The sequence below is a fragment of the Choristoneura fumiferana genome, chromosome 23 (assembly GCF_025370935.1).
Source record: "Choristoneura fumiferana chromosome 23, NRCan_CFum_1, whole genome shotgun sequence".
NCBI classification, from domain to species: domain Eukaryota; kingdom Metazoa; phylum Arthropoda; class Insecta; order Lepidoptera; family Tortricidae; genus Choristoneura; species Choristoneura fumiferana.
In genome coordinates, this window is record NC_133494.1 from 10,091,362 (window position 1) to 10,118,710 (window position 27,349).

At 38.0% G+C, this 27,349-nt stretch overlaps 1 protein-coding gene across 17 annotated transcripts; it reads right to left on the reverse strand.

The window, feature by feature from the left end:
* Positions 1-46: 46 nt before the first annotated feature.
* Positions 47-25,816, reverse strand: LOC141441109 (uncharacterized). Of its 17 annotated transcripts, none has more exons than XM_074105764.1 (22): positions 25,627-25,816; positions 19,965-20,136; positions 18,928-19,123; positions 17,719-17,784; positions 17,378-17,470; positions 16,391-16,474; positions 15,593-15,737; positions 13,390-13,500; positions 13,132-13,242; positions 12,806-12,916; positions 12,567-12,677; positions 11,978-12,061; positions 11,205-11,288; positions 10,718-10,888; positions 10,441-10,611; positions 10,050-10,220; positions 8,848-8,917; positions 8,184-8,345; positions 5,857-5,991; positions 5,310-5,419; positions 5,092-5,174; positions 47-4,222 (listed from the first exon to the last, which is right to left on the reverse strand). In XM_074105764.1, the coding sequence occupies exons 2-21, from the start codon at positions 19,997-19,999 to the stop codon at positions 5,104-5,106; spliced, it is 2,292 nt and encodes a 763-aa protein (XP_073961865.1). In that variant the 5' UTR covers positions 20,000-20,136; positions 25,627-25,816; the 3' UTR covers positions 47-4,222; positions 5,092-5,103. The 17 variants fall into 17 exon arrangements, with proteins under 17 accessions (XP_073961865.1, XP_073961862.1, XP_073961864.1 ...); XM_074105761.1 differs by having other exon boundaries at positions 25,494-25,816; XM_074105763.1 differs by lacking the exon at positions 25,627-25,816 and adding an exon at positions 25,057-25,402.
* Positions 25,817-27,349: the final 1,533 nt, after the last annotated feature.

Here is a 27,349-nt window from a genome sequence, read left to right on the forward strand (position 1 = left end):
GGCGGCTTATTATAAGGGGAGCCATTAATTCATTGAAACAATCAAATTAGCCACAAATATCATGGCACGTTTATTTTTCTCCACTACATGGCGACTTCTAAAAGAATCGTGACTTGTTATTTTTGCATTTCACATAGTTTCTTTTTTTATTAGAGCTCTGCAAATGAGCACTAAAGAATAGTTTTACAATGTATATTTTTCCATAAAATTAAATAAACTCTGCATTTATTTTGATCTCGATATAAATCACTATGAACTGAAAAAATTTAAAACACTTTGTTAGTTCGCTAATTATATTGATTGATGAGACTATAATAAAGAGTACATTTAAAAAATCACATTAAAGCATATACATAATGCTGACTACATAAATACTCTTACAGCCCCTTCTTATCTCACCCTCTCGTGTATAATAGGTTGCATACTCAAAGTATAACAATAAACAATCGTAAACAATAAGGATACATAATAATATGAAGACTCATAGGATAAATAAATCAAAATATTTAGTAAAAATATCACAAGTACTCAGACTATAAAACAACTAATTTTTCTGATCAAAGGAGGCTGTAAGAGCGATACTCACGTGCAGTTTTAATACACCACAGTTAACAAACCTAACTTATTACATAAAATATAAACTAGCCTAAAAATTTTAACAATAAGAAAACAGTTTAGTAGTTAAAGTATTGGTCATTAAAACTCTGAAGAGCTATAACTAAATGACAAACGTACCCAAACCATCATGCCATGATGTTTGCTTGGTGAATTTATAAAAATTTGGAATTAAAATTATGTAAAGTACTCCAAAATTTGGTTAAGTATGGCTTAAAGCCACTTATAATTTTATTATCGTATAGATAGATGAGAATTGTAAAAATAATAGTGACTTAGAAATAGCTCTCAGTATATAAAAAAAGTTAAAATCCTTAGGCTGTACTCTCATAATGATTACAATATGTAAGCAACGCAATAATTGGCAAAGCGGAAGTTCGCGTAACTCTAATGATACAATAGAACTAAATATATGTACCTTAGACATTATGATTACACAAGGCTCACTGTTATCTGCTCGTTAACCTACTCGCGCCGAATGTACTGGTCGACGGCGGCCGCGGCCGGCGTCCTAGACTAGTCGGCCTCGGGAAGTATACATTACGTTCACGGGATAGGATATGTACGATTTCATTAACCAAATACTAAATGGGGCTTACAAAACAACAGATTGATCCATCGCAACAACCGCCGATGGTAAAAAGATAACAAAAAAAAAAACTAGCGCTGCCAATACGAATTCCTGTGAGTATTCTTGTTCAATATTGTTTTTTTTTTTTCTTTTAAAGTAAGTAATTCAGTCTTTTCTACAATCGAAAATAAGTAGAGGAGACAAAAACTATTTTTTTACGGTTACGTAAATCGAAATGGCTCATTACTTCTCTATATGTAATAAGTTATTATTACTAATAACTAACATCGGTATGTAAAATAGTTGTAGCAGTGAAGACGCACAAATAACAGGTCTTTCTACCTCACTTGTACGACCTTATAATTTATGTTTTTTCCCTGCTGTTATATCAATTATATATGGGCCCTAGTGTTTTACGAAACATATTCCTCGGTAGTATGATTATGTAGACAAATGTACCAGCATTAATAAAAAAAAGAAATATATTTCGTAACTAAAAGGACCATGTATCTACTTCGGCGATGGCTCTAACGGGATGTATTAACGATGGTTTTGTTACTCATGTGATTATAAAAACAGTAATAAACGAAGTGAACATACTATAACGAAAATATATTACTAAGTCTAGAAATAAAACATATGAAAACCCCTGCCGAGCCATCGAGAAGTTGTAATACAATATACATTTATATATTTTATATGTTCCTAATTCACTATGTTGGTGTTCCTATTTTCATTCATAATATCTATGGATAATCATGGTGTCAACACTGTGAAGCACCTTCCAAATAGTGCCACACAATGCCGTTACAAACTATGATTTAATAATTTTCAATGGTGAGTTTATTATGGTAGCTCAAAGATTTACACTACTCTTTTAACTCAAGTTTAAGTTGTCTAAATAATACTGTTCTCAATGGCTTGGTAAGAAACTTACTAAAATGTAGGACTTGAAGACATTTGAAATCGTAACTTTTAACTTATTCCATTATTTCTGGGCAACTAAATGCATCCGTCGTGTTCGTACCTATATGTAAGATATTTTATCTTAATATAATGTACATAATTTATTTATTTATTTAAAATGATAAATGAGACATTGGCCTATTTTCTCGTGTTTTCTTTTAAATACAGAACTATCAAAATATAAAAAAATATCGAGGACTATTAAACAACATCCATATGTATATTATTATATGTACATAAATCTACAAGGAAATTTTGTCTCTATTATTACCCAATAGTAGTCCCGCATTAAGTATTCTAATTTTAGTTCAATTGATGTCATCCTCAGTTTGACTATTGTTTGGTAGTGGACGCGTGAGACGCGCCGCTAGTCTCTTGTGGATTGTATTCCTTTCCGTATCATTCAATAAATAACCCTACAAATATTTACAATTTCCAACCCAGCACATGGACACACACAACAAGATGGAAATAAAATAATGTATCTCTATGTAACAAGGTAAACAAATAACAAGGAGAAATAATACCAAATAAAAATAATTAAGGTATGATGTCGGTACGTAACACACTTAGAGAAGGCGAGTACTCTTACAATATTCTATTTCCAATTCTACCCTGACCTGCAGACTTAACTAAACTTACTCTACCGCATCATTTACAAGAAATGGCACCAATCTATCTTTGATATCTAAATGGCAAACCATAAGGAACCCCCGCAGCGGGCCGGAGCTGCGTCGTGCACTGACTTGTCTCGGGATATTGGAAGACTACTGCGCTATATACTATTCTTTATTACTATTATTCGAAAAAACGTCTCTACGGGAAATAAATGGTTTGGATTTTATCGAATTCTTTGTGAAACGGAAAGGGCGTTTTATACCTATACATCTTTATCCTAATTGGTAAACAATAACACTCTGTGTACGACATTTTCAAGAAAATACTCTACATGAACATTCACATTGAAATTTAGTTAATGTATATGAAGTTTTCATCAATGGTGTTATGATTGATATTGCCTAATGTCGCTATCCGCTAGAAGGCACACAAAGTTATAGTAAGAAGCTTCACAAATTATACGCTCTGTCCGTGCACTCCGCGGACCAATATCACGGTCGTGCGGGCGCTTATTGCCTACGGTGCGGCGGCACCATGAACACTGAACATAACTTCACTCTGAACGTAATACGATTCAAAAATATTGCCAATTTTATGTTGCAACAGGCACTTCTCTGGATTTCTCCAATAAACATCATATTAAAGTTATTATTTTTGTGAAGCTTTCAATATTGCCTCGGAGGACTGCAGTTTGTGGAGTTATTTTGTACTTCTTCATTATTATTAGTTTTACATGAAACTGGAACCGTCTTATGAATTACTAAGGGAAGTATCATTTAGTAACCTTCTGTGATCAACATACGTCTCATCGGTAACAGCTCTATAATATTATTGAACTTCATTATACACCGACACATTCTAAGTTAAAGCATCGCAATAAGATATTGTTACAATCACTACGCCTTACGAAGACTGTATACGACAAGCGAACGGCGAACGTCAAAAAATTTAGAATTTCACAGTTGGAGATTTACCATTCACGATCCAAAAGTTACCACTAAGCAAATTAGAATATGAGATCAAAAATTTAGGCCTACAATCTATAATGATGAGACTTTTTTTTTAAGTATCGATTTATGAATGCCACCACGAAGCTTAATATAATTATGTGATGGTATAGACAAATCACAGTTGTGGATATAAATCACAATGCATATCATAGGCGGTACCGCTACTGACTACTCGCTACTCTCGTCCTGTTGTGATGTCCACCATCGCTTCGCGTCACGCCCGACGAACTCAACAGTAGCTAAATAAACTCTACGTAAATAAACAATGCCAATCCATTCTAGTCCATGTTGACAACCTGACAATCCTGACGGAGAATTCAACTCTCCACGTTATAGATGACGTTAGTTAATATTATACTTCTTATTGTGATACAGTAGCTGCTCTTGTTGCTGGCTGCCACGTAATTTTATATTGCACTCTGGCTTACAAGTCAACCAAGAGCTGTAATGAAAAAGATATAAATGGTTAACAAAATAGCCATCACTGTAGGTAAGCCCAAAAAAAGAAGTAGATGGTTTAAGATATCTTGGTTCAAACCTTGAAATTAGTCTTCTACACTATTTGTAACAGTACAGCAGGGCTACTACGAAACTCGAAACTCGAAGTTCGTGTCGTGCGGTCCTTCTGACACTTATACTGTTTAATATGAGATCGAGAGGGACGGTACGATACGAACTTCGAGTTTCGTAGTAGCCCTGCAGTACAAAATAATACTATGTAAAGTGATACTACAAGGCAAGGCTGGCCAAACCCAGGCCTGCCAATGGCCTTCGAGCCAAGGCATTTGAATTTGCCCATCAACGTGTAATCGTCTAGCTAGCCACAAGCAAGACTAATTTTCTGGTTAGGTATTTACATTTACCTCTAAAAGAGATTTAAATAATCCCTCTAGAACAGGGTTTCTCAAAGTGGGGTACGCGAACCCCTAGGGGTTCGCTATTCGACGGTAGGGGGTTCGCGACAAGGTTTACGTGATGGTGGCTGGTGTTTTTGGAGTCTTTTTGTATTTTATATTTCAACTCCAAATTTGTTACTTATTTGTTTGTTATCTGTTGTTGTTGTTTGTTTCAGTTTGTATTTTCGTTGGCATGATGATTGAAATAAATTTAGTTTCTCCAACAGCCAGTTTTATTACCTTCTTTGGGGGGGGGGAGGTAGGGGTTCGCTGTCGTCTAGAAACTTTAACAGGGGTACGTGGAGCCATAAGTTTGAGAAACCCTACTCTAGAAAAACAATTGGTCATCATTGCTATAAGGATTATTTTGTCCCCTTTTGAAGTACGTAACCTTTAAAATGGAGTAAATATATACCTATTTTAGCGATCAGTCGGCGAGATGCATCTGCGCCGACATCTGAGGCTGCGGAGTGGGCGTATGCGGCGGCGGCGGCGACGCTGCAGAGAAACATCTTTTTAGTTACTGTATTAAAACCCTAATCTGACAAAACCTGATAAAAATTAACAAAAGGTCACATTCTGACGGAAATATCAATCATTGAAAAAAAATCCACACACAGAGATTACACTTACATATCGACGCGATAGACTGCGGAGACATGGCCGACATCTTACTTTGCGTGTCTTGCATGGAGACCTGTGTCCCTTGCGAGGTCATGTAACGGTTGACCATGGGTACAAAACTGAAACAAACAAAAAAAGGACAATTTAGAATCAACTAAGGTAGGCGTCCGAGTGCTAATCACTGTCCCATGTTTAATTTTATGTCAAGGCGATGATAGCAAAGTGTCCTCTATAGTGCATTAGCACGTCTCATTTAAAGGAAATCAAACTTTTGCAATGTAATCAACTGCTTAAATGATTTATCATAGTGAGTGAACAGTGAACTGTGGCACTGAACACATCTCACACTTGGAGCTTAGTGACAATGCAAGGGCATGCATGTGCACTCATAATGCGACTGTGTTGCTTAAACCTAAACGACTGAATGGCTAGAGTCTCTCATATTCTAAGCTTATGAGTCGATGTGACATCCATACCGTAAAATAGACCATTTCGTGAGAATTTACTAATGCCAGTAGAATTTCCTATATAATATACATAATACATTGCGTGTTACCTTAAGTCACAAACGCCGGGCGAGTCGTAGTTGCTATTGTTGGAGTTGTTAGTGTTAGTCGCGACACTGTTGATGGTGCCGATGCTATTTGCGGACACGTTGCTGTGATTCTCACGATGCACACGGTTGTGATGTCTGTGGACAAAAATATACTAAACTAGCCGTTACCCGCGACTCCGTCCGCGTAGAATTCGGTTATCGCTATCCCGCAGGAACTATGCAATTTTCCTGGAAAAAAACTATCTGTGTACCGAATTTCATCTGAATCGGTTCAGCGGTTTAGACGTGATGAAGTAACAAACAAACAAACAGACTTAAAAACTTTCGCATTTATAATATTAGTGGGATTAGAATAAACCTTAGGTTCTGTCTGTCTTCCTACTTCCCACAAGTTGAAAGATGAGTTTTTGTAAAAACAATAATAATAACAGGTTTCTATGCTGACGGTTTTTTTGTTGAATGTACTTGCCCCAATATGAACCTACATAATGTTATGTATACCAAATTTCATATGAACCAGACCACTGGATGTGGATCGACCTATCGTGCAAGGTTTGACGTAAATAAATATAAGATTGAGTTTTTTGGAATCTTTTTGTATTTTTTATTTCAATTCTAAATTTTTACTTTTACGGTCATCCCGTAAAACCTAAATTGAAAATACAAACTGAAATATAGATGCACAGAAAAACCAGAAAAATAAGACCAGCACTGGGAATCGAACCTAGGTCCTCGGTATTCTGTACCGCGTGCTATACCGCTACACCACTGCTGGTCAACGGTACAGACAGGAATTTCCCCTATGCAGCTCATATCTCAGCTTGTTTGTTTCTTATTTAGCCACTTAAGCAGTGACGCTAGCGACATCTATACCTTAGCCCTCATCGAGAAACTTTCGGCACTCCATTGGAACCAACCGCTCACCCGCTCGATGAGGGCTACGGTATAGATGGCGCTGGTGAACTTCGCGGGCGCACGCCTTCGGGTGCGGATACAGGTAGAATCCGTCGCACGCGACGCGAGCAGTTAGCGCTGGCTAACTGGCATTCTATTGTTCATCCAAGAGTATGGGACACACTAGAAAACTAAGCTTTATTTAAAAGGTTTAAGGTTTAATATCGAGTTGAATGCGAAATAAATTAACACGTCATAAGATTCGACTTTTTGTTTTTGACAATCACCGAAAAGAGTACCAACTTGTCAGTGATCGTTCCGTCTCTTTCATTTGAAGCCTGACGGCTTTTCTCACATTTTTATTTACATTGTCAGAATTCCGGATTAACGGATTTCCTCTTAAATATGGCTTGAATTGGCCAGTATAATTAGTGCATTTTGCACCAAGAGACTGAAAATGGAACACCGTTCACATTGTATTAAAGAGGATTAGCTAACTAACTGGATCACTGGACCTTACACGGTATGTAATAAAGTAAATTTTTCTGTGGTGTCCCATACTTTTGGATACTTTGGCTGCTACGGTACTAATGTCGGCTTGAATGTTATAAAGTATTTGGCGACGTGCGTGCTCCGGTATATTTGTACACGATGAATGTCTCGAACAATTTGACCGCTTTGACTGATACACTGGTAATGACTATTTTGTATGTTTCCAAGTATTTGGTGATCTTGACTGCTACGTAGGTACAGTCACCATCATATATTTCGGGGCGGCCAAGGTGGTCTAAAATATCGGCACATGCACTCTATTATTAAGGTATTAGAGATCATGTATCGATATTTTTGATCACCTTGGCCGCTCCGAAATATCTGATGGCGACTGTACTATATGACGCTGACTGTAAGTTTAACTAAGTCATTAATGAATCCGCTCCGCTCGCGGTGTAAATGAGGGCTACCGTTTTCGCGCTCACCAGTTGGCGCCACTGTAGACAAAGTTCCCGCCTGAAGTATAGTGGTTAGTTTGTTATTACGGGCGTGAAAACAAAATTTACATTTAAATCATATTTAATACCTTAAAACCGTACTATAAAAATATCGAGCATGCCAGTGTTATGTAGTCCCGTTTTGCTCAGAAAAAAGGGAGGACAAAGGTTTCCAAAAAACAAAACTGTTTCTAAAACACAGAAATCCATTGCCCCGTAACGCATATTTGCCATAATTAATTTCAGGTATTGCAAAATATTCACACAATAAAATTATTTTAATCATTTATAAATAAACTCGCGTAGCTCACCCAAAACAATGACATTTGACGTTTCGGAGACCTACACCGCTACACTAGCGCCTCTAGCGGCGAATTCATACGCGATATCCCTCATTGTGCGAGAGGTAACGCTATCTACCGTGTAACATTTGTTTTGACTGACCGTATTAGGTAGCTGTCGCGGACGAAGGTGCGGCCGCAGACGCTGCACTCGTAGCAGGAGCCGGCGGTGTGCGTGCGGATGTGCAGCGCGAACTGGGACTTGGACGTAAACGTCATCGAGCAGCGGTCGCAGTTCAAAGGCTTGTCGGCTACGTGCGACCACCTGTCAGAAGTTTAAAAGATTACGACCTTGTATAGGTAGTGCCACGAGAGTTGAACTGAATGATTACACACACACACCAACATGAACAACTGATTGCATAAAAGGAAAATGAATAAGTACATAACGAAATCCCGCTGTCATAACATGACATGTTCTTGTGTACGGCCAGGCAAACAAGTTGTCCGCCAATCTTTCTTTACATAAGTTTCTATCAAATGAATGAATATGCCGCTGAAGTCGACCGTCAAGTTGACAGACACGTGTTATCGATATTGCTCTATGTCATGCAAACGACAATCAACTTTTAGGGTAGTAGACCCCATATTTGGCTGATAGTATGATGAGGCAGCGAACAACATTAGTTGCAGCGATTGTGGGATACCTATTAAAAATCAAATTGCAAATCTTGAATATGGTCGCCTAGGTACATCATGTATAGCTTAGTCAGCTCAGCATAAGTTTTACTGATTCTGATATTTTAGTAGTAGGAAATAGTGTGTACCTGTGCGCTGTTACGTAGCTCTTAACGGCGAATCGTTTCTGACAAATATCACAGGCATATGGCCGTTCTCCTGTAATATGACAAATAAATCGATTAAAATCAGTACATTAATGACCATAAATATAAGCTCTATTGAGGATAACAAAGCATTCAGTTAAGTGATGTATAAACAAATGATTCAGAAAAATATGTAAAAAAGCAAATGTGAAAAGCAAAATGATGTTAGAAAGACGGCAAGATGCAATTAGACAATGATGCATTCTGAAATTAACGAAGCCAGGAAATGATAAAAAATAATAATTAAAATAATGATGATGTAGCTAATGATAAAATAGATCGAAATTACAACAAGTTGTCGGTGCCACATCATTTGGTCCAGCAAGACAAAATGTACCTGTTTTCGCAATTTGCCGTCTTCGTAACTATGCAGCATCTTCGTACACCGGTAACGAATTAACACAAAGCGATCTACTTAGCTTTTTGCTTCAAATAACTAAATAATAAGAAGTTATTATCAAAACAAACAAAGTCGAAAGTTGTGTGAACAAGTTACCGAAATACACACGAATCTATTTTTCTGAATGGTGTTAAGAACATTTTCTACTATTCTGCGATTGCATATAACTCTTACACATGCGACTTATTTTCAATACCAAATAAAACGGCTTAGAAATGTGTTAAAAATATTAATTCGAGAGCTCTACCAGCGGTTAGATAATCCGATGAGAAACTGCAGTCATGAAATAAGAGCGCCGCAGCCCCGGTCAGCCGACCGCACAAATTTACTGAGTCGGACTCTGTGAGTCTGATCAAAAATATTCAGGGTTTGATGTTCTCAGTTTCTAAGTATCACAAAGAAATAATTCAGTAACAACTTCGAAATATTCGATGTCCAACTTCACAGTCGATGGAAGCTTCACAGTCGAATTTTAGAAAATCCCAGTTTCGACCATACCAGTCGAACTCACTATTCGGATATGGTTGCGCTTTTAGTCAAGTAAGCCAACCCATACAACAGAGCTCTTAACACAACATCAACTAAAATTCTAGTATTTCTTTTTTATTCTTATAATTCATTTATTTTATAAGCACTAGTATTTTCTGACTAATCAAACCGAATTCGTTTAATGAGTGCACTATGTCGACTGTCGCGCGACCCGGTCGGCTGAGAGTAGCTGCGTCGGTGGATATTGAAGGCATACCGGTGTGTATTCGCTTGTGAATGTTGAGCGTCGATTTCTGCGTGAAGCGCTTGTAACAGACATCGCACTCGAAAGGTCTCTCGCCCGTATGCGTGCGCATGTGTATCTCCAGATACGGCTTGCAAGTGAACGCCGCCGGACACTCCATGCACTGATACGGCCGACCTTGCACTAACCACCATCACACGTTAGTATACCCCGAACAGTCGCATGACGCGAGTCCAATGGCCAAACACTCCTGACATGTGGCACCGACAAACGCGGGTTGTAAACATTCCATTAATTATTTAAAAGGAAAGGTAATGTGAATATTAACGATCGAGTGACTAGAGAAGCCAGAGATAAAAATGTTTGATAGATATTATGAGGGCAATAGGTGCGTGGAACTTACCTGTGTGCGTTCGTTTATGGATGTTGAGTGTGGACTTTTGCGCGAACCGTTTGAGGCAGACGTCGCACTGGTAGGGGCGCTCGCCGGTGTGCGTGCGGTTGTGGATCTCCAGGTACTGCTTGCAGGTGAAGGCGGCGGGGCACGACAGGCACTGGAAGGGCCGGCCCTGCACTGTGGACGAAGCGGAGGTTAGGTCGAGCGGCGCGCCGCCTACTTCCCCCGCGCACAAGTGGCCCACATATCGTTCATACGTCCCTACGGCAGTGCGCCGACGTACCTGAGTGCGTCCGCTTGTGGATGTTGAGACTGGATTTCTGCGTGAAGCGCTTGAGACAGATGTCGCACTGATAGGGGCGCTCGCCGGTGTGCGTGCGCGTGTGTATCTCCAGGTACTGCTTGCACGTGAAGGCGGCGGGGCACGACAGGCACTGGAACGGTCTGCCCTGGACTGGTGCCCAACATAGATATTATAGCAGCGGCCGAGCGGCAAGGACGCTAGGCGCCCTCGCGATGGAGGTCGCGGCGCCGGCGCGGACTGGTCGCCGCTCGCCGCTAACTCCGCTCCAAATCTTTACACTACGCTCGATGCTCCATCGTGAGACATCACATTTACACATAATGTGGACGGGCGATTCGATAAAGAGTAAAACACACAAGCATGACAAATAAAATAAAGAGAGATTTGGAGGAGAGGCAGAGTGTGAGTGGAGAGAGACATGGGGCGGGCGGGGGGCCAGTCCGGCCCGGCTGCCGGCTGTACCCACCTGAGTGCGTCCTCTTATGTATATTGAGGCTGGACTTCTGCGTGAAGCGCTTGAGACAGGCGTCGCACTGATAGGGCCGCTCGCCTGTGTGCGTGCGCATGTGAATGTCCAGGTAGGGGCGGCGGGCGAACGCCGCGGGGCAGAGCCCGCACGTGTAAGGGCGCCCTTGCACTGCGCCCAGTGCACACACAAAAGCGAGTAACGCACGTCGCCGACGCAGCCGCGCGCGGACCGGTCCGCTGCCGAATGCCGATCCCACCGCATCGCGCCGAGAGGCGACCCCCGACCCCAATTTTGATCCCAATTTTGGATTCGGTACCCAATTTCAGATACCGATGCGCCAATGTCTATGCGTCATTGCGGCGATTGCATTACCGCTTTTGTGAAAGAATTAATATTCATGAAGAAATGATGATATACAAATAATGGTATCGCTAAATCACCGTAATGCATGTAAAATGAGGGCTAATGACCGGCACATTAATAAAATATGGTAAGAGGAAAATTAATGGTAAGTGCAGAAGAACGAAAAGCGCGAGTCGAGGTAGTTACGATGTCGAGATGTTAGTCGGAACGGAAGCAACGAGATCGGAAGCTGTCGAAAGAGGGAACTTAAAACAACGGGTTAGGCGGGCAACGGAAAATAAGAACGAAGCATGATGCTAGATGCTGATACTGAACACTGGTGATGAAGTGACTCGCCTCTGATCGAGCTACTCGTACCGAGTACTGCTGTGTTTAGGTAGGTACTTATATGTATGTGGGCTACTAACCCGTATGTATTTTTTCGTGCAAATTGAGCGCGCACTTCTGCGTGAAGGACTTGAGGCAGACGGCGCACTGGAACGGCCGCTCCCCTGCACACGCCACGACACGCCACGACACGGATCGACACGCGCACGCGGACGCGGGGGGACAGAGAAACAAAACAAAACCACGATGGACAAATAATCCCGCGCGCCGGCAGGCTGCCTCCAAGCAAGCCCCGCGCTACCATGAGGGAATTACGAGCAATTTATTTGTCCATCAGACATCTCTCTCTCCTACTTTAAATTTAACGAAAATCCTCACAACGTACACATGCTTTACTTTATACCGTTTGTGAATAGTTTTTGAGCGCGCGCTACCTAACACGAGAACCGTAGTTTATCTTACAAAAACAATATGACACCTTCGAATCGCTAAACCTGCTCGGATAAAACAAAACAATTAATCGGGTACTGGGCAGCCCTTAAAAACTATTCACAAAACGAGGGTGTCAAAGCCACAACAGCAACGAGTGTGAGCTGTCAGAAGCCTGCAACGTTCAGATTGTGGCTTAGAAACCGAATGCAAATAAAAATGTAATATGTTGGGACCCACCAGTGTGTATACGCTTATGAGTGCCCAGGCTGGACTTCTGCGTGAACCGCTTGTCACAGATGTCGCACTGATAGGGGCGCACTTTGTTGATCAGCGATTGGATGTGCTCCTCTAGAAATACCAATAAAGTTCAGCTACAACAACGTCCGCGACGCACTGCCAAGCTGAGTGCCTGATAACGTGAGCTCTAAATTAACAAATGCATTGTCTACTTAAGGATTTTAGGGCAAAATGCCTACCAGTATGTATTTTCCCATGTCGGCCCAGGCTGGACTTCTGAGTGAAGCGCATAAAACAGATGTGGCACTGGTACGGCCGCACTTTCTCTAACAGGGCTCGTCTGTGCTCCTCTATAAGGTATACGATTTTCGATATAGCATCTCAATTCCCTCTCAAACAAGTTATTCACTATTACACCTAGCTCGTTAAACTGACAAGGTCTGCTCATTCACACACATTCAGGGGGAGGTAGGCTACGTAGCATTCGTTAGTAGAAAATCAAACCGATCTGCCTGACAAGGCATGGTCACGCTCAAGCTCGCAGGATGTATAGGTAAGGACCCACCGGTATGGATTTTCCCGTGCCGGCCCAAACTCGATTTCTGCGTGAATCTCAGATAGCAGACGCCGCATTGGTAGGGCCGTTCCTTAGCCAGCAGCGCGCGTCTGTGTTCCTCTGAACGAAATTATCGTACAAGTCAAAATAGTGATTTCGTCGAGGGACGTTTACGGAGTAAATTCAGAAGGCAAAGGTAATGTTAGAAAGTAGCGTTACGGCGGAGGGGGGCGAGGGGCGGGTGCGGTACAAAGGAGAAGAACCCACCCGTGTGTATTTTCTTGTGGCGGTTGAGGCTGGAGCTCTGCGTGAACCTGACGGCACAGAGCTCACACTTGTAGGGCCGCTCCTTCACCATCAAGGCGCGCATGTGCTCATCTAGAACCCCAACAACGCATCCTAACTCGCTCCACTCACGAAACACCTGAGCCGTCAAAGAACCGGCACCGCGCCCGGCGCGTTGCCAATCCTTTACCTCCCCCTGTTTACCTCACAATATAGCCTTCCTCACGCCCTGATTTATTTGTGTCTTTATCTACTCAACACAACTCAAAAACTATTCACAATGTATGTTAAGCATATGTATTGTCAACTATTCCATGATGGAACTGTGTGTCGCACCAGTGTCGTATTTATATTACTCTATATAATCAGATAAAGATAGATAATAACCATAAATTATGTAAGTATAAAGTTAACTAAAAGCTCCATCCAGAGGCCGCGTTCGTGTTTTCAAATAACAACTCGAGTTAATATGTAATCTTTCTAAACAACATAATAAAGCCTAGTTTTAATTGATGCGATTGCATCTTGTTTACCTTTTATTTTCTCTCTCTAGCAACAAAAGGTTTAACGCGGGTAAACAAGTCCCATACAAAATGGCTGAGTGACATTTGAACTTGGCCGCCACACACGGTATTCTTTTCTATCAACGAGATTAAAGTACCAATTAGTCCGCGCACAAAATATCTGACATACAAGCAATACAATACCAAACAGTCAATCAACAAGAAACGCAAAATTTAAGAAACATATCAGCAAGAATATTATTAATAATGCCGAATCGTACATGTACAATCAAATAAAATTAACCTTAGCCAATATTATGAAATAAAAATGATAAAAAGACAATACATATAAAAATATTCATTACATCAGGGCGTCAAAATAGGACATAAGCGAATATACAATTAGGTTGTTGTCAATACGAAAAAAATAAAAGGAATATAAAACGAAATTATATGTTACTGTTGTTTTCGCGAAAACAGGAGGAGGTTGACTCGAGTGAAAATATAAAAAAATCCAATGTAATCGACATTAGCTTTGGAACAATCCCCTCATGGTACAATTAACAAGGGAGCTAAGATTGTATTACTACTGTTTCTACAATAATGTAACTTCCATATAGGTAACACGACAAATTATGCCCTAAAACCTCCGTCCCGAATACGAATGCAGATTTGACCAAATTGGTTAGCCTAACGAATAACTCGTGCCTCTCATGCCAATACGTATTTCATACATAAAAATTTGGGTAATACATTTTAATTATAATTTGGAAAAATAAAATGTCAAATAACTAAATATGGAAATTACATTAAAACCGCACAGGTCTTTAGATGTCACGTGAATTGTGTTTCATCCTCAGTAGGTAAAGTAACAATTTATTTTCATCTTTCCAATTCAGGTAGCATCAAATCAATTTTAGCTACAAAAAACTGATATAAGCTTAAATTAGGTCATATGTAAATAGGCAAATCCACAGAAATACAATAACCACCAGGTGATCATAGATGTGAGTGGATTGGCTTATATTTGTACGTAAGACCTATCAATATTAGCAATATCTGTTCAGTGTGCTAAAATAATTCAAAACATGCCTTAACTGCTACTTGGATTGTACATCATGCGGTGCTAAAAATAGACTAAAGATTGTTCCGCAATTCAAAGCCCAACTTGTATAAATAAACTTTTTTGATAGTTTAACAAATCATGATGCCCTAAATATTAATAATACACATAAAACTTTTTCCTATAAAATATTCCTCGACAGGGGGCCACCGAATTATTTAAAACTCTAAATTATGGTCCATTATAGCAAAAAGTTTAATAAAGTTAAACTGTAGTATATATCCTACAGTGTTGCTCATGTAATGTAATAAAAATAAAGTACCTAATGTTACAAAACACCCTCTTTTTGAGAGATACGCTTAGAATATGTATGTAAGTAGATAGTTTTTTTTTTCATTAAGTATTTCATAGGACTTTTTTGTAGAGGCAACCATGCTTATTTAAAGTTGGTTTTGAATTTCAGTACCATCGTCAACCCTATTAACATCACATGGAGTACAAGGACTTAAAAAAAAAACAACGTTCAAGTAGACGCTATTTTCACTCAAGAGCACTAAGTTGGCTTAGATAGAGCTTAGCGAAATTACCATCTACCGAAACGCAGTTGTTTCGGACTTACCGGTGTGAACGCGTTTGTGCGTATTAAGGCTCGATTTCTGTGTGAACCGTTTGAGACACAGGTCGCACTGAAAGGGTCTTTCGCCCGTATGCGTTCGCATGTGAACTTCCAGGTACGGCTTGCGGCAGAAAGCTGCGTCGCAAACCTATATCAACGCAAATAAAGGAGCCAATGTCAGTTTCGAAAAGTTTTTAAGGTCAAGACTAAGAAAAACAAATTATCTAATTAAATAATTTTGAATTTTGGTTCCTTTTTGCTTGCCCGAATTTCATATGCAATAATCTCAGGATGCCCAAATTTGATTTGCCATAATGTTATATTCCATAGTGAATCATATGCCATAATGGCCATTTGAATTTATTTTAAGGTGGTATAAAGATGTGTTTCCCATACATTTAATTTTCCGTATTATTAAGTGTTCTAAAATCTTATACCGTCATAATTATAATTTATCATAATAATATTATGCAGAACTCCTTAAACGTTTTTAATCTAATCACTTCGCTAGTTTATGGCAGATTTTTAAGCAAAACAGTACCTAAAGAAGTACAAATAAAAACATGGGAAAAGACGTGATACCAAGAATTTTACATGTTACTTATAATCGTTAAAAGGGTGTAGAAATTTTTATTCCGTCCCTACATTGTGTTCTGTTTTAATCTGTTGCAACTGTTATTTAAAAAAAAGTGATGGCGCGGAGTACTGATGAATAATAAATTTGGAAACAGCAATTGGGTTCCTTGAGACATTTCTTAAGTTTAAAAATATCATGCGAAAATATATTATTTTTCGACTCACCGTGCACTGGAAGGGTTTGTTTCCGGAGTGAAGCTTCATATGGACGTAGTACGACGAAGCGGACGACAATACTTTACCGCAAACCTGTTAAGACGGATTTTATAAACGCTTGGATTTATGGCACTAAAAGTTCGAAAAGGTTTGGTTTTACTGCAAGAAAGGTTCGAAGGAATAAAGTGAGAAGTATAACCATATGCATTATGTATTAATTGATCAACATCAAACAATTCAGTAGGTAAGCTTTAAGGCAAAGTATAAATACAATCTATTATCGTGATTGCCAAGAGGATTTTCAGTTGTTAATTTTATTTTATGAGCGACGAGCGCAAAGCGTCTCCGTTTCAGTTTGGATATAAATATTTTTGTACGTCTGTCTGTTTTCCTGTACAGATCGCATTTCTAAATCGATTTTCGTGAAATTTTAGGATCATCATCGTCTCGACCTATATTCCTACTGCAGGGCACGGGCCTGTCTCGTCATGAGAGGGCTTGGGCCATAACTCCCTCGTGGTCTCACTTCAAATTGAGAACTTTACACACACCATTGAATTTCTTCACAGGTGCGTTTGGAGGTTTCCTCGCGATATTTTCCTTCACCGTAAAGCTCATGGTAGAGTTTAAAATTTAAAGTGTAATTGTATGCACTAAGCTAATCCTACTAACTAATATTAATGTGAATGTTTGCGAAGATGTTTGTAACTCAATCACGTCACGTCTAGACCGCTGAACCGATTTAGATGAAATTCGGTATACACATAATTTGAGTCCTCGGGAAAATTGAATAGTTCCCGCGGGATAGATAAAAACGAATACTACCCGGACGAAGTCGCGGGCAACGGCTAGTACTTGCTATATAATTAATTAGAATATGTATTTTATTGTAAATCCAGCACCTGACGATACTAACGCCATCTAGCGATATTTCGCCTGTCAGAAGCTGTCATCGGTTAAGACCTCGATTATGATAGGGTTCTAACACAATCTCACCTTACAGGCTTGCGGTTTGGAACGCGGTGTCGACTGGCCTCCATTTGATATCTCCATTTTGGTTTGCACTGATCCCATATCAACGCCCATACCCTGTAAATAAGATAATATTTGAGATAAACCGGATAAACGCGATATAGTGATTTCTAGCGCCATTTAGTTTCTAATTATTTAGTGTTTGTTATGTTAGAAATTACGCTAACGAAAGTCTAATCATAAAAATTCATTACAATCCAAGCAGCAGTAACTTCGACACTGAGCAATAAATTACACTGAGAGAGTATTTTCTATTAGGGCATTCCCACGCAATGAACGACTGTTTATAATGCAAATGTATGTACCTGAGAGCATTGGCGTCCATCCATATCCATTTCAACACCTTCATCATCCATTCCTTTAAAGCTTAACTGTAAATAAAAAAATTAAAACTCTTTTAATAAAAAAAATGGCATGAGCCTTCAAAAGTATCAGCAACGCGAAAACATTTCTTGCAGTGCAAGCGCTGGCCATTGTGGGCTATTTATGCAATGGATAAGAAAACTATTTTTGTAAACATGCACCATCGATTAACCGAATTTCGGTATGGACATAGCTGGTATTCTGGAATAACATAAATACTGCTTCTTATCCCGATATTGCGATTTCCCATACAACGTAGATGAAGATGTATTTATTTTTTGGGAATTCCCATGGCTAGTGGTCATAAAGTCTTAAAATATTCAAGGTCAAAGAAACAAAAATACGGTTTTCCCCAATATCTATATAGCGCGCAGGCTGCGGGCCAGCCCCAACGGCGTCCTCAAGATGATAGCAAGCAGATTTGACTGCACTTATGTGAATCACTGTTGCATGGCTCACCACAATAAGAACGCCAAGTACGACACCTATTGAAATATGATCAGTGTTATATCATATTATTATTTTATGTAAATGTATGCAATTTTATTTCAATATTTCAATTAGATGAGTAATGTTATTATAAGAATGTATCTGATATGATATACATAGGACCAGATCCTGAAATAAACTTTTTGCTATTAATATTATTATGTAATTAATAATGTAATAAAATGTGACTTTGATTTAATTAATTTGAATTTATTTGGTTTGACATAGATAGACAGTTTAATTTAATTGTATATGATGAAACAAAACTTAATTAATTAATTAGGCAGTGTACATGAATGTCATAGAAATTAATGTAGGTAACTTGATTTAATGTAATAATAATATATCTTATCAGCTTACTATCATAGTCTCATAAGACTATTCTATAAACTAACAATACTTGGATCTACTCAGTTATCCGAAAATAAATTATTTTGATTTTTTGATTTAATTTTGATATATTAAACCAATAAAAAACATTACTTGTAAAAAAAAACAAGTAATCCACAACAAAGTTATACGGGGTCGAAAATGGCCTGAATTGCTTCGAGAAAGGATGGTACGGCCGTGCCGCTTTTTTGCTCGACTTGGCAGGGGCACTGCGGTGCCCCCAGATATGTCTCTGTGACAAATTACAAGTAGGAACACCCAGTAAATCTGACCTCGTCATCTTGTTGCATCTCTTGTTGCTGGTGCTGTTCCATCAGATCCTGCTGATGTTGCACTTGTTGCTGCACTATGAGGCTGTCCTTTGAATCTTCAGGGTGGTGTTGGTTCATGTTGATGATGGCATGGTTTGAGTCGGAGCGGACTATTGTGGGCGGGCCGGGGTGGACGTGGGCGTGGGATGTGTAGAAACTGGAGAAAATTTAAAAAAAGTGCTATCATGACATCATAGTCAAACAAAAAAAAATCTGTTTGTAGACCCCAAAGTGTCACAAGTAACTTTTCATCATCAACCTCAGCAACTTTAAAGACCGTATTGTCTAACGCGCAGACGCTCACGATCGCATTTTGGATTTTACCAAAAGATTGCAGTTGAAAAAGGAGACCTTTATCTACCTTCAGCCAAGACTGTTTGACAGATAGTAATGGTAAAATGCGATTGTTATCAAGAGCTGATTAGGCAATACGGGCTTGGGACGTCAGTCCAAATTATAGAACGCCTTTCAACAGTCAGCAGTCATTCAGCATCAAGCATACTTTAGTAACTTCTTAAATCACAAATTGAACTACTTGGACTTCGGTTGGTAGGACCTTGTGCATGGTCAATCCGGATTGCTGCCGTCTTACTCGCTAATCCTGCTGCCAAGCAGCAGAGCTTACGCTATTGTCTTCCGACTTGGAGAGTAAGACAGCCAGTGATTTTTTTTCTAAATACTAGTATTTTATTACTAGCAAATACGTTATTCTTAACTCTCTAGGCTGGCAACACATCGGAAACACCTTGGTGTTGCAGATGTCCATCCATGGTGGTGCTCATCAACTATCAGTTGACCTACTAGCTTGTTTGGCACATACACAACTCGCCTACTTTGGCGAGTTCACAGAAGTCTTTGTGTTCGTCTAACTAATCTGTATAGGATTCTCCGTGCCGGATTTCCCGAGAAGCCGTCTGTCTAGACGCAGCCATGTCGGCTAATAACTTGAATTATATTATGTACACTAGCCTATCTTCCCATAGATTCTCAAGACGTACCTCATAGGTTCAGCTTTGATCTGCTGTTCGAACATGGATATAGTGGCGAGCAGGTCGCCGGGGGGCGGCACGGGGACGCCCACGCCCCGCGCCACGCCCCCGACGCCCACGCCCCAGTGCGCCGGGAAACTAATGGCTATACCGGTGCATCCCCATCCTTAACTGCTGCCACCTGGAGAAAGACAAACCTATAAAACAAGTATTTAGCAACTAGTGATCGGTTCGGTCAAGGTTTCAGCCAGTTTTGGCCAAAAAATCCAGTCTCAGCCACAGTTCGGTTTCGGAGCTGGCTTCTTCAGCAAACTTCGGTTTCGACAAAACTGTCACGGATGGTGACGATGCGTCATTCACGTTAGTTTACCAGTTGAGGCTGACGATGACGTTAATGATGAATATAATAAAGTATTTTTGTTAAAAACCTTATAGCATCACTTTCTTGTCCACCTATATGTCTCTCTCTGTCTGTCCGTCAGTCCATCAGTCAAGCCCTTTTTCTCAGTAACGCGTGGAGGTAGGTAGGTATCAAGCTGAAATTAATATCAAATACCCTGGGGTCTACTACCCCTTGAAACAGTGAAAAAAAAAACTTGTGTCAACGCAATCAAAAGACAGTCACAAAAAAACCGGCCAAGAGCGTGTCGGACACGCCCAAGGTAGGGTTCCGTAGCCGTTATGAAAAAATCAAGTAAGTACTTGATATTATTCTAAGGATTTCGTATAGTGTAGGGAATCTGCCAAGTTTAGGTAGGTATATTTTATACCTTAGGTTGCTATTTATTTACTCTTAAACTACTAATAATTCTCAAGCAATCTGTAAGGCTGAATATTTCGCAAACAGATCACTGAACCGAAAAATTGTCTTGAAAATACCCACAATGATTTTAAATGACCTATCCAACGATACCCCACACTATAGGGTTAGTCGAGAAAAAAAAATCACCCCCACTACGTCTATGGGAGGTACGCTAAAAAAAATGTTTTGTCTGCGTGACTGATATGTATATTCATAGTGTGGACTATAGGGTTAGTCCAGAAACAAATCGTGACGGTCAAAAACTTACCTAATGGGTCCCGACTGTTGAACTTTAAGTTAGCTACTTAACAAAGTTCTAGCCCACTAGACTTGTTTTCTTCTTCTTAGTATTTTTTATGGCAGTCGGGTTTTGTTTTTTTTTTTATTTATTGTTTTATTTCACACATTTTTAATAGTTCTGTAAAAATGGTAGATTAAAACTATAACAACCCATATATATTGAGATGGGCTAATTATTAGCTTTCATTTCATGCCCTACTCGATGGGTCTGAATAAAAAACATTTTATGAAAACTTACAATTCGGCGCCAAAAATTCGTCATTTTGATTTTTCAAGAATTTCATGTACCTACCCAGTGTCACTCGCGTCATAAAGACGAATCCAATGACGTATCATTTATCGAAATCGGTTAAGCCGTTGAGTAATTACGAAAGGACATAGGAATAGACATACATACATATGTACATACGCGTCAAACACATAACCCCCCTTCTTCGCAGTCGGGTAAAAAAATCACTCCCTCTTTACGTCTACGGGAGGTAACGTAAAATTTTTTTTTTTTTAGTTTTTTATTTTACCACTTTGTCGGCGTGACTGATATGTCGAACGTTACAGCGCAGCGCAACCAATAAGAAAAGTCCGTGTCAGTATCAGTAACCGTATAAAACGACCCAACAAGCCAACACTGCATACATTTTGCTTAGGGTAGGACTAATGGACTGCTAATATACAGCAAAATTTTGTATAGAACCCTCAGTGCGCGAGTCTGAATCGCATTTTGTCGGGTTTTACTTATTTAAAATTATGTTAACCCTTAATAAAACCCCATTTATTGGAGCATACTACCACATAATCAAAAGCAGCTATCGAATGAAGAAACTGAGCGGCAAAAAATCTGGCCCTCAAATGTATGCAGAATCGGTAATTTTGTATGAAGGGTGGGCCAAATTTTGTGCCGCTGAGTATACTAGCTACCTCAGAAATTATATTTTTTAAGCTAGTCGTATTTTCAATAATTACAATGGAAATTGTGACGTATTGTGAAGTTAATAAGGTTCCATTTCCAACTCAATGCATGTGGTTGCTAAATCGCCTCTACCTTTTTAATGGTTAATTGTAAAAATACAGTACCTACATATTAATGTAATGTGCTACCATGTTATTACAATTTAATTTTCAATTGATTGAGTTAAAATATGTAAGTTATGTAATATCAATATCACTCTTGGCCGAAACTCTGACAAGAGCATAAAGCGTGTCACACACTACACAGATGCGATTTTTATCTGCATATAAAACTTAATTAGTATCTGACACTATCACACACTATGCAGATACGATAATATCTACCACGAATTGTATACAACAAATTAACATTATCATACTTTACATGCAGATGATTCTAAGGCAATTTAATGTGGCCAGATACAAGGTTGAGAAAGTAAGCGGTCAAATACGAGTGACACATTCCCATTTCCCTCTAACTAATTTGTATATGCAGATAATATCTGCACCATCTTTCAACATATGTCAGTCACAGATACTTTATGATAAAATATAAATTATCTGCGCTGTGTGTTAGTCCATTGAATTATATAGGAAGCGATATTGAAAGATAATGCATTCAGATACAGAGATCTTACCATATCTGCTTAGGGTGTGTGACACACTTAAGGTATGGTTTCAGCTGAAAATCTTGTTGCAGACGGACACTATTACCAACACACAGTTATAAAATTAATGAATAAATCTGAAATAACAATTTCCTTCAATACAATAAATTTGAAAATCCTGAAAAACATTGTTCAAAGTTACTCGAAAATGTATTGAATCAGGTGTTACTTTGTTTTAAGATCACAAGCATAGTTCATTAACTGAAATATTCACTTCCCAACACGGCCACATACTTTATTGGTGCCCAAAGGTCCCATCATGCCCTTGGCTCTGCCTATCTTGAGCATCATGCCTCTAATAATAGAGTAAGGAAAGAACCTAAATTATCAAACATTTATTCACCTAGAAAACATTCACTGTTAGATATAAGTAGATTAGATAGCAATATCAAAAAATGCCTTAACAAACCAATGTACAAACATATCCAACTTAATATCAAGAATTTCAAACAGTTGTCATTTTGGATTCAGTAACTAATAAAATAAGTATTACATTGTATTAAGTTTAAGCTAGCAAAAGTCAAACAATGCCAAATGTTCATGTGCCACACCATGGACATGCAGGCATCTGATGAAAATTGTAAAAAAAAAACTGTGTCTTAGCCCCCTTTGTTCAAATAATATCAATAACTCAGATTAAGGTAAAAAGATAGCCTTAAAATTTGGACTGATCTGGGCTAAAGCATACGAAAGGAGTATATTAAAGTGTCAAAAGAGGCCGGCGGACTTTAAAATATCAGCAAGTATTTGGTGGTCTTATTAGAATACATTAACAAATTTTCATTTTAAGCTAGTTAGGTACCACCTTCTGAATACTAATTTACTGAAAATCAAGCCCAGTCCAATATCCAGTTTGTTCCATAGATTTATAGTACAGATGGTGGAAAAATGTCTTATTGGATTTGCTTTAAGTCATTCCAAGCGATTTAGTATCTTGCTAGGGAATGGAATCCACATTGCATACATAATAGTATGAAAGTTGTTGTTGTTTCTTTAAAAAAATATGGCTCTGTCCATTTGAGGACAATTTTGCCAGTGTCTAGTAGTTTTTGCCGTTGTCAGTAAAAAAATTCTAGAAAACGAAATATGTTGTTGTTTCTTTAAAAAAAAATTGGCTCTGTCCATTGGAGGACAATTTTGCCAGTGTCTAGTAGTTTTTGCCGTTGTACGGTAAAAAAAATCTAGAAAACGAAATATGAGAGGTAATGGTGGATGAATGATGACAGCGCGAAAATCGTTTATTCAGTATGAAGGTTAACATTAACTAAATTATCCAAAATATCATCTGACATTCTTGAATATTGCTTTTGTTAGGCTAAGAAGGTTAGCCAACACATTTGACAACTAATAATCTATGACCCAACAAGAGCCATGGAAGTTGCTCTCATGGATAATAAGTGCTGATTTTAATATGTAATAAATACTAGTCAATTCTACATGGTTTCAGATAGTTAGTGTTGCAAAAAAAAGGACAGAATGATACACATCACACAAGGATTATTTTTTTACTCTTTTATGTGTTGTTAAAATATTTTGTATACACAACACAACAATAAACTCAAGAAAAATTTTGTCCAAAATGTTGAAAAAAAATACATAATACAATATTATAGTTCTTTGATAAATTATCATTATCTTTATCATTAATTACACCACACATGCTTTAAAATAAGTTACTTACTATATTTGCTACATTATAACATAATTAAATAATTGTGTAAAGAAAAAACAAATTAAATAGATTGAGTGAAAACTTATTTCAACATTTAATATTTTGTAATCTACTGTGAATCTATTTCATTCAAGGGAGTTGCCATTTAAGACTTGCCAGTTTGAGATAAACTATTATTTATAAATTACCTATTATTTAGAAATATTATTATTATTATTATTTATTAATTAATAATAATAAACCAAAAGGACAAAAAACTGGTCTGCTTTTTATTGGTTTATATAAGAAAGGTAGTCTTATAAGAATCAGACTTGATAAAAAAAAGTTTCTTATTGATTTCTAATTAGATTATTATAAAACTAAGAAAATAGAAACAAAGAACTAATGCTCAGCTAATCATTATTAAGACTAATTGGTATTTCATGCAATGGTGAAGGGCCAATGACCAGAGAAGTTAAGCTCTAAATACCTACTGTCTTCTATAGTCTAGACTTTGCTACAGGCATACATTTATAACAATAGGTACAATAGTATAGCATAGTATAGACATACATATATTTATAGCACACAACGCGCGCGCTTATCTACTTCATCATATACATACATTTGTTAGCAACTTAGAAATGTGTTTATGAAATAGTAAACAAAACAATAGCCATTTTAGTAAGTTATAATAGTTTTTAGACAAAAATTAAATGGCGGAAGCTCACCGACCGCCTGTCTCCACCCAGCCTCCCCCCGGCCATCAATAAAATGGCCAATTCGTTATTGAATTTTGTCCCTAACTTTCAAGCTGAGGCTGCGCGACGCCGCCGGTTGTTATGCGAATAGATAATTTCAAACCGCTTCTACTCAATGTAAACAATGTTTATAACGCAATAATCCGTACTATTTTACAGAAAGTTATGTCACATCGTAATTCTAATAAGTACACAAGTTAGATTCAACGGAACGATTCTAATCAGTAAACATAAACACCGCGCTAGTATAAAAGGTCTTTATTGAACATACATCGACCTTTCGTAAAGGGAAGGGAACGACGAGATATAAATTTATTATTATTCCTTTTTTATGCAAAATGGTAAGGTCTCATTTGTGTCTATGTATAAATTTACTCATTATATATACGGCAAAAGTAAGATTCTACTTACATAAGTATAGAAACACCTATTTATAGTAGCGTGTGTAGAAACACATAAATTACAGCACTAATTACACAATTTCGTTAAGATTGGCCATTCGAATTATGTTTTTCTTTAGACACCGATATAAAATGGCTGCTACCTCATTGTTCTGCGCGCTCGTTCGTGCGCATAGAAGCCGTGAACGCTTGGGGACGACTTCTCCGCCAATTAAAATTATGGCGCGAAATTTAAGGCGCCATTAAATTGATTTTAATGCTACGTTATTTCAATCAAACAATTAATTATCTGCATACCGGTAACACAATGTCGCAATTATGTAACAAAATAAATAAACTGTCACGCAAATGACAAAAAGCATCAATAAATACACTTTTCCGTCGTATTCAGCTTTCTCGCCGGCAAAACTTTTATGTTCATTGAAAGATATCATTATCTTGTGATATCGATATCGATGCGGTTCGCCATTTAGATGTTGTTTAAGTTGAATTCTTGAGTTTGTGTGAATGCGGCATATTGAGCAACAAAACCGTTCTGTTTTGTTTAAAATTAGTGGTCGTACTTGTTCCATTTTTTTTTCTTGACTTACGTGCACTACACCTGGTCTTATTAGATTCAAATTAGATTCAAACGTGGCGTTAAGTTCTGATCGTGGTATCGGTCTATGACTGAACCAACAATCCAAATCTAAATTACTAATCCTTAATTATATTCTTGCTAAAGTAGGTACTTAATCAATAAACATTAAGTGGGTAAGAGTATCCACTTGTTGCTCTTTTCAAATACTTAATAAAATAATAATGAAGTATGTACATAGCTAGAATTGTTTCATCTCAATTTCATTAAAATTCGATCTATAAGGAAATTAGATTTAAATTGTCAACGAAATTCCGAAATTCTGACAGTGAAAACATTACCTATAATAATCAATACAGGTCTGTACATATAACTAGTTTTATTTTGTAAGTTCCTAATATAGTGCTAACTTTGAATTGGTTCTATCTGAACTTGTTTATTGCCATACAAAAAAAACTGAGTTAATTAGCAAGCCAAAGCAAGAGTGAAATAAATAAAGAAAATAAAAATAAATTACAATGCGGTATTTGACAACTGTTGATTTTGCCATTATCCTGTTTATTATTTATTAAAAAAATATAGATACACAGACAATGTTTAGCGAAGAGAAAAATTTATTCCGTTGAAAATTGGACTTATAGTGATCTTTTGAAAAATCTATATAAGTATCTCTCTTTCTATATCGCTTTTCTCTATGCAGCAAGTAAGTAGGTATGGATGGCGCTACCTGTGTGTGATGTCACATGCAAGTAAGTCTTTCTCTGTCTAATCTTGAATTTCAAAAACTCTGTTATATTTAAAGCTAAGCTGTAATTGTGTAATTTTTCTGTTTGATAACATGCGCATGTGCAGGTTTTGATTTATAAAAGAAATAAAAAATAGTCAAATACCGTATTTAACTATAATTTGACGCCTCTTATTAATATTACAATAAATTTGCTTAGCGCCGACTTTATGGTAATAAATAATAAAGATTATAGTTGTGTAATGTAATGTTGTCTGTGTGTGTGTGTGTGTGTGTGTGTGTGTGTGTGTGTGTGTGTGTGTGTGTGTGTGTGTGTGTGTGCGTCTTGTTGTACTTAATAAAATATTTTTTCAGTAAAAATTTCATTTTTAATACAAGCTTTTCTGCTGACTGTACTTAAACCACTAGAATGTCACTACCAGAATATAGTATTGTCATCAGCGGGCTATTACGAAGTTCGAAAATCGAAGTTCGTATCGTCGTACCATCCCTCTCACACGTATCAAATAATTCGGCGGGACGGTGGTATATGTCACCAGCTGTT

What these genes read in the sequence shown, in the direction of transcription:
- LOC141441109 (XM_074105764.1), bottom strand. Translation starts at nt 19,999, where the DNA reads ATGTTCGAACAGCAGATCAAAGCTGAACCTATGAG. An exon ending in CCAAACCGCAAGCCTGTAAG is followed by an intron (nt 16,475 to 17,377) that starts GTGAGATTGTGT and finishes CCGTCTTAACAG; the next exon opens with GTTTGCGGTAAAGTATTGTC. An exon ending in TCACAAGCGAATACACACCG is followed by an intron (nt 8,918 to 10,049) that starts GTATGCCTTCAA and finishes GTCATATTACAG; the next exon opens with GAGAACGGCCATATGCCTGT.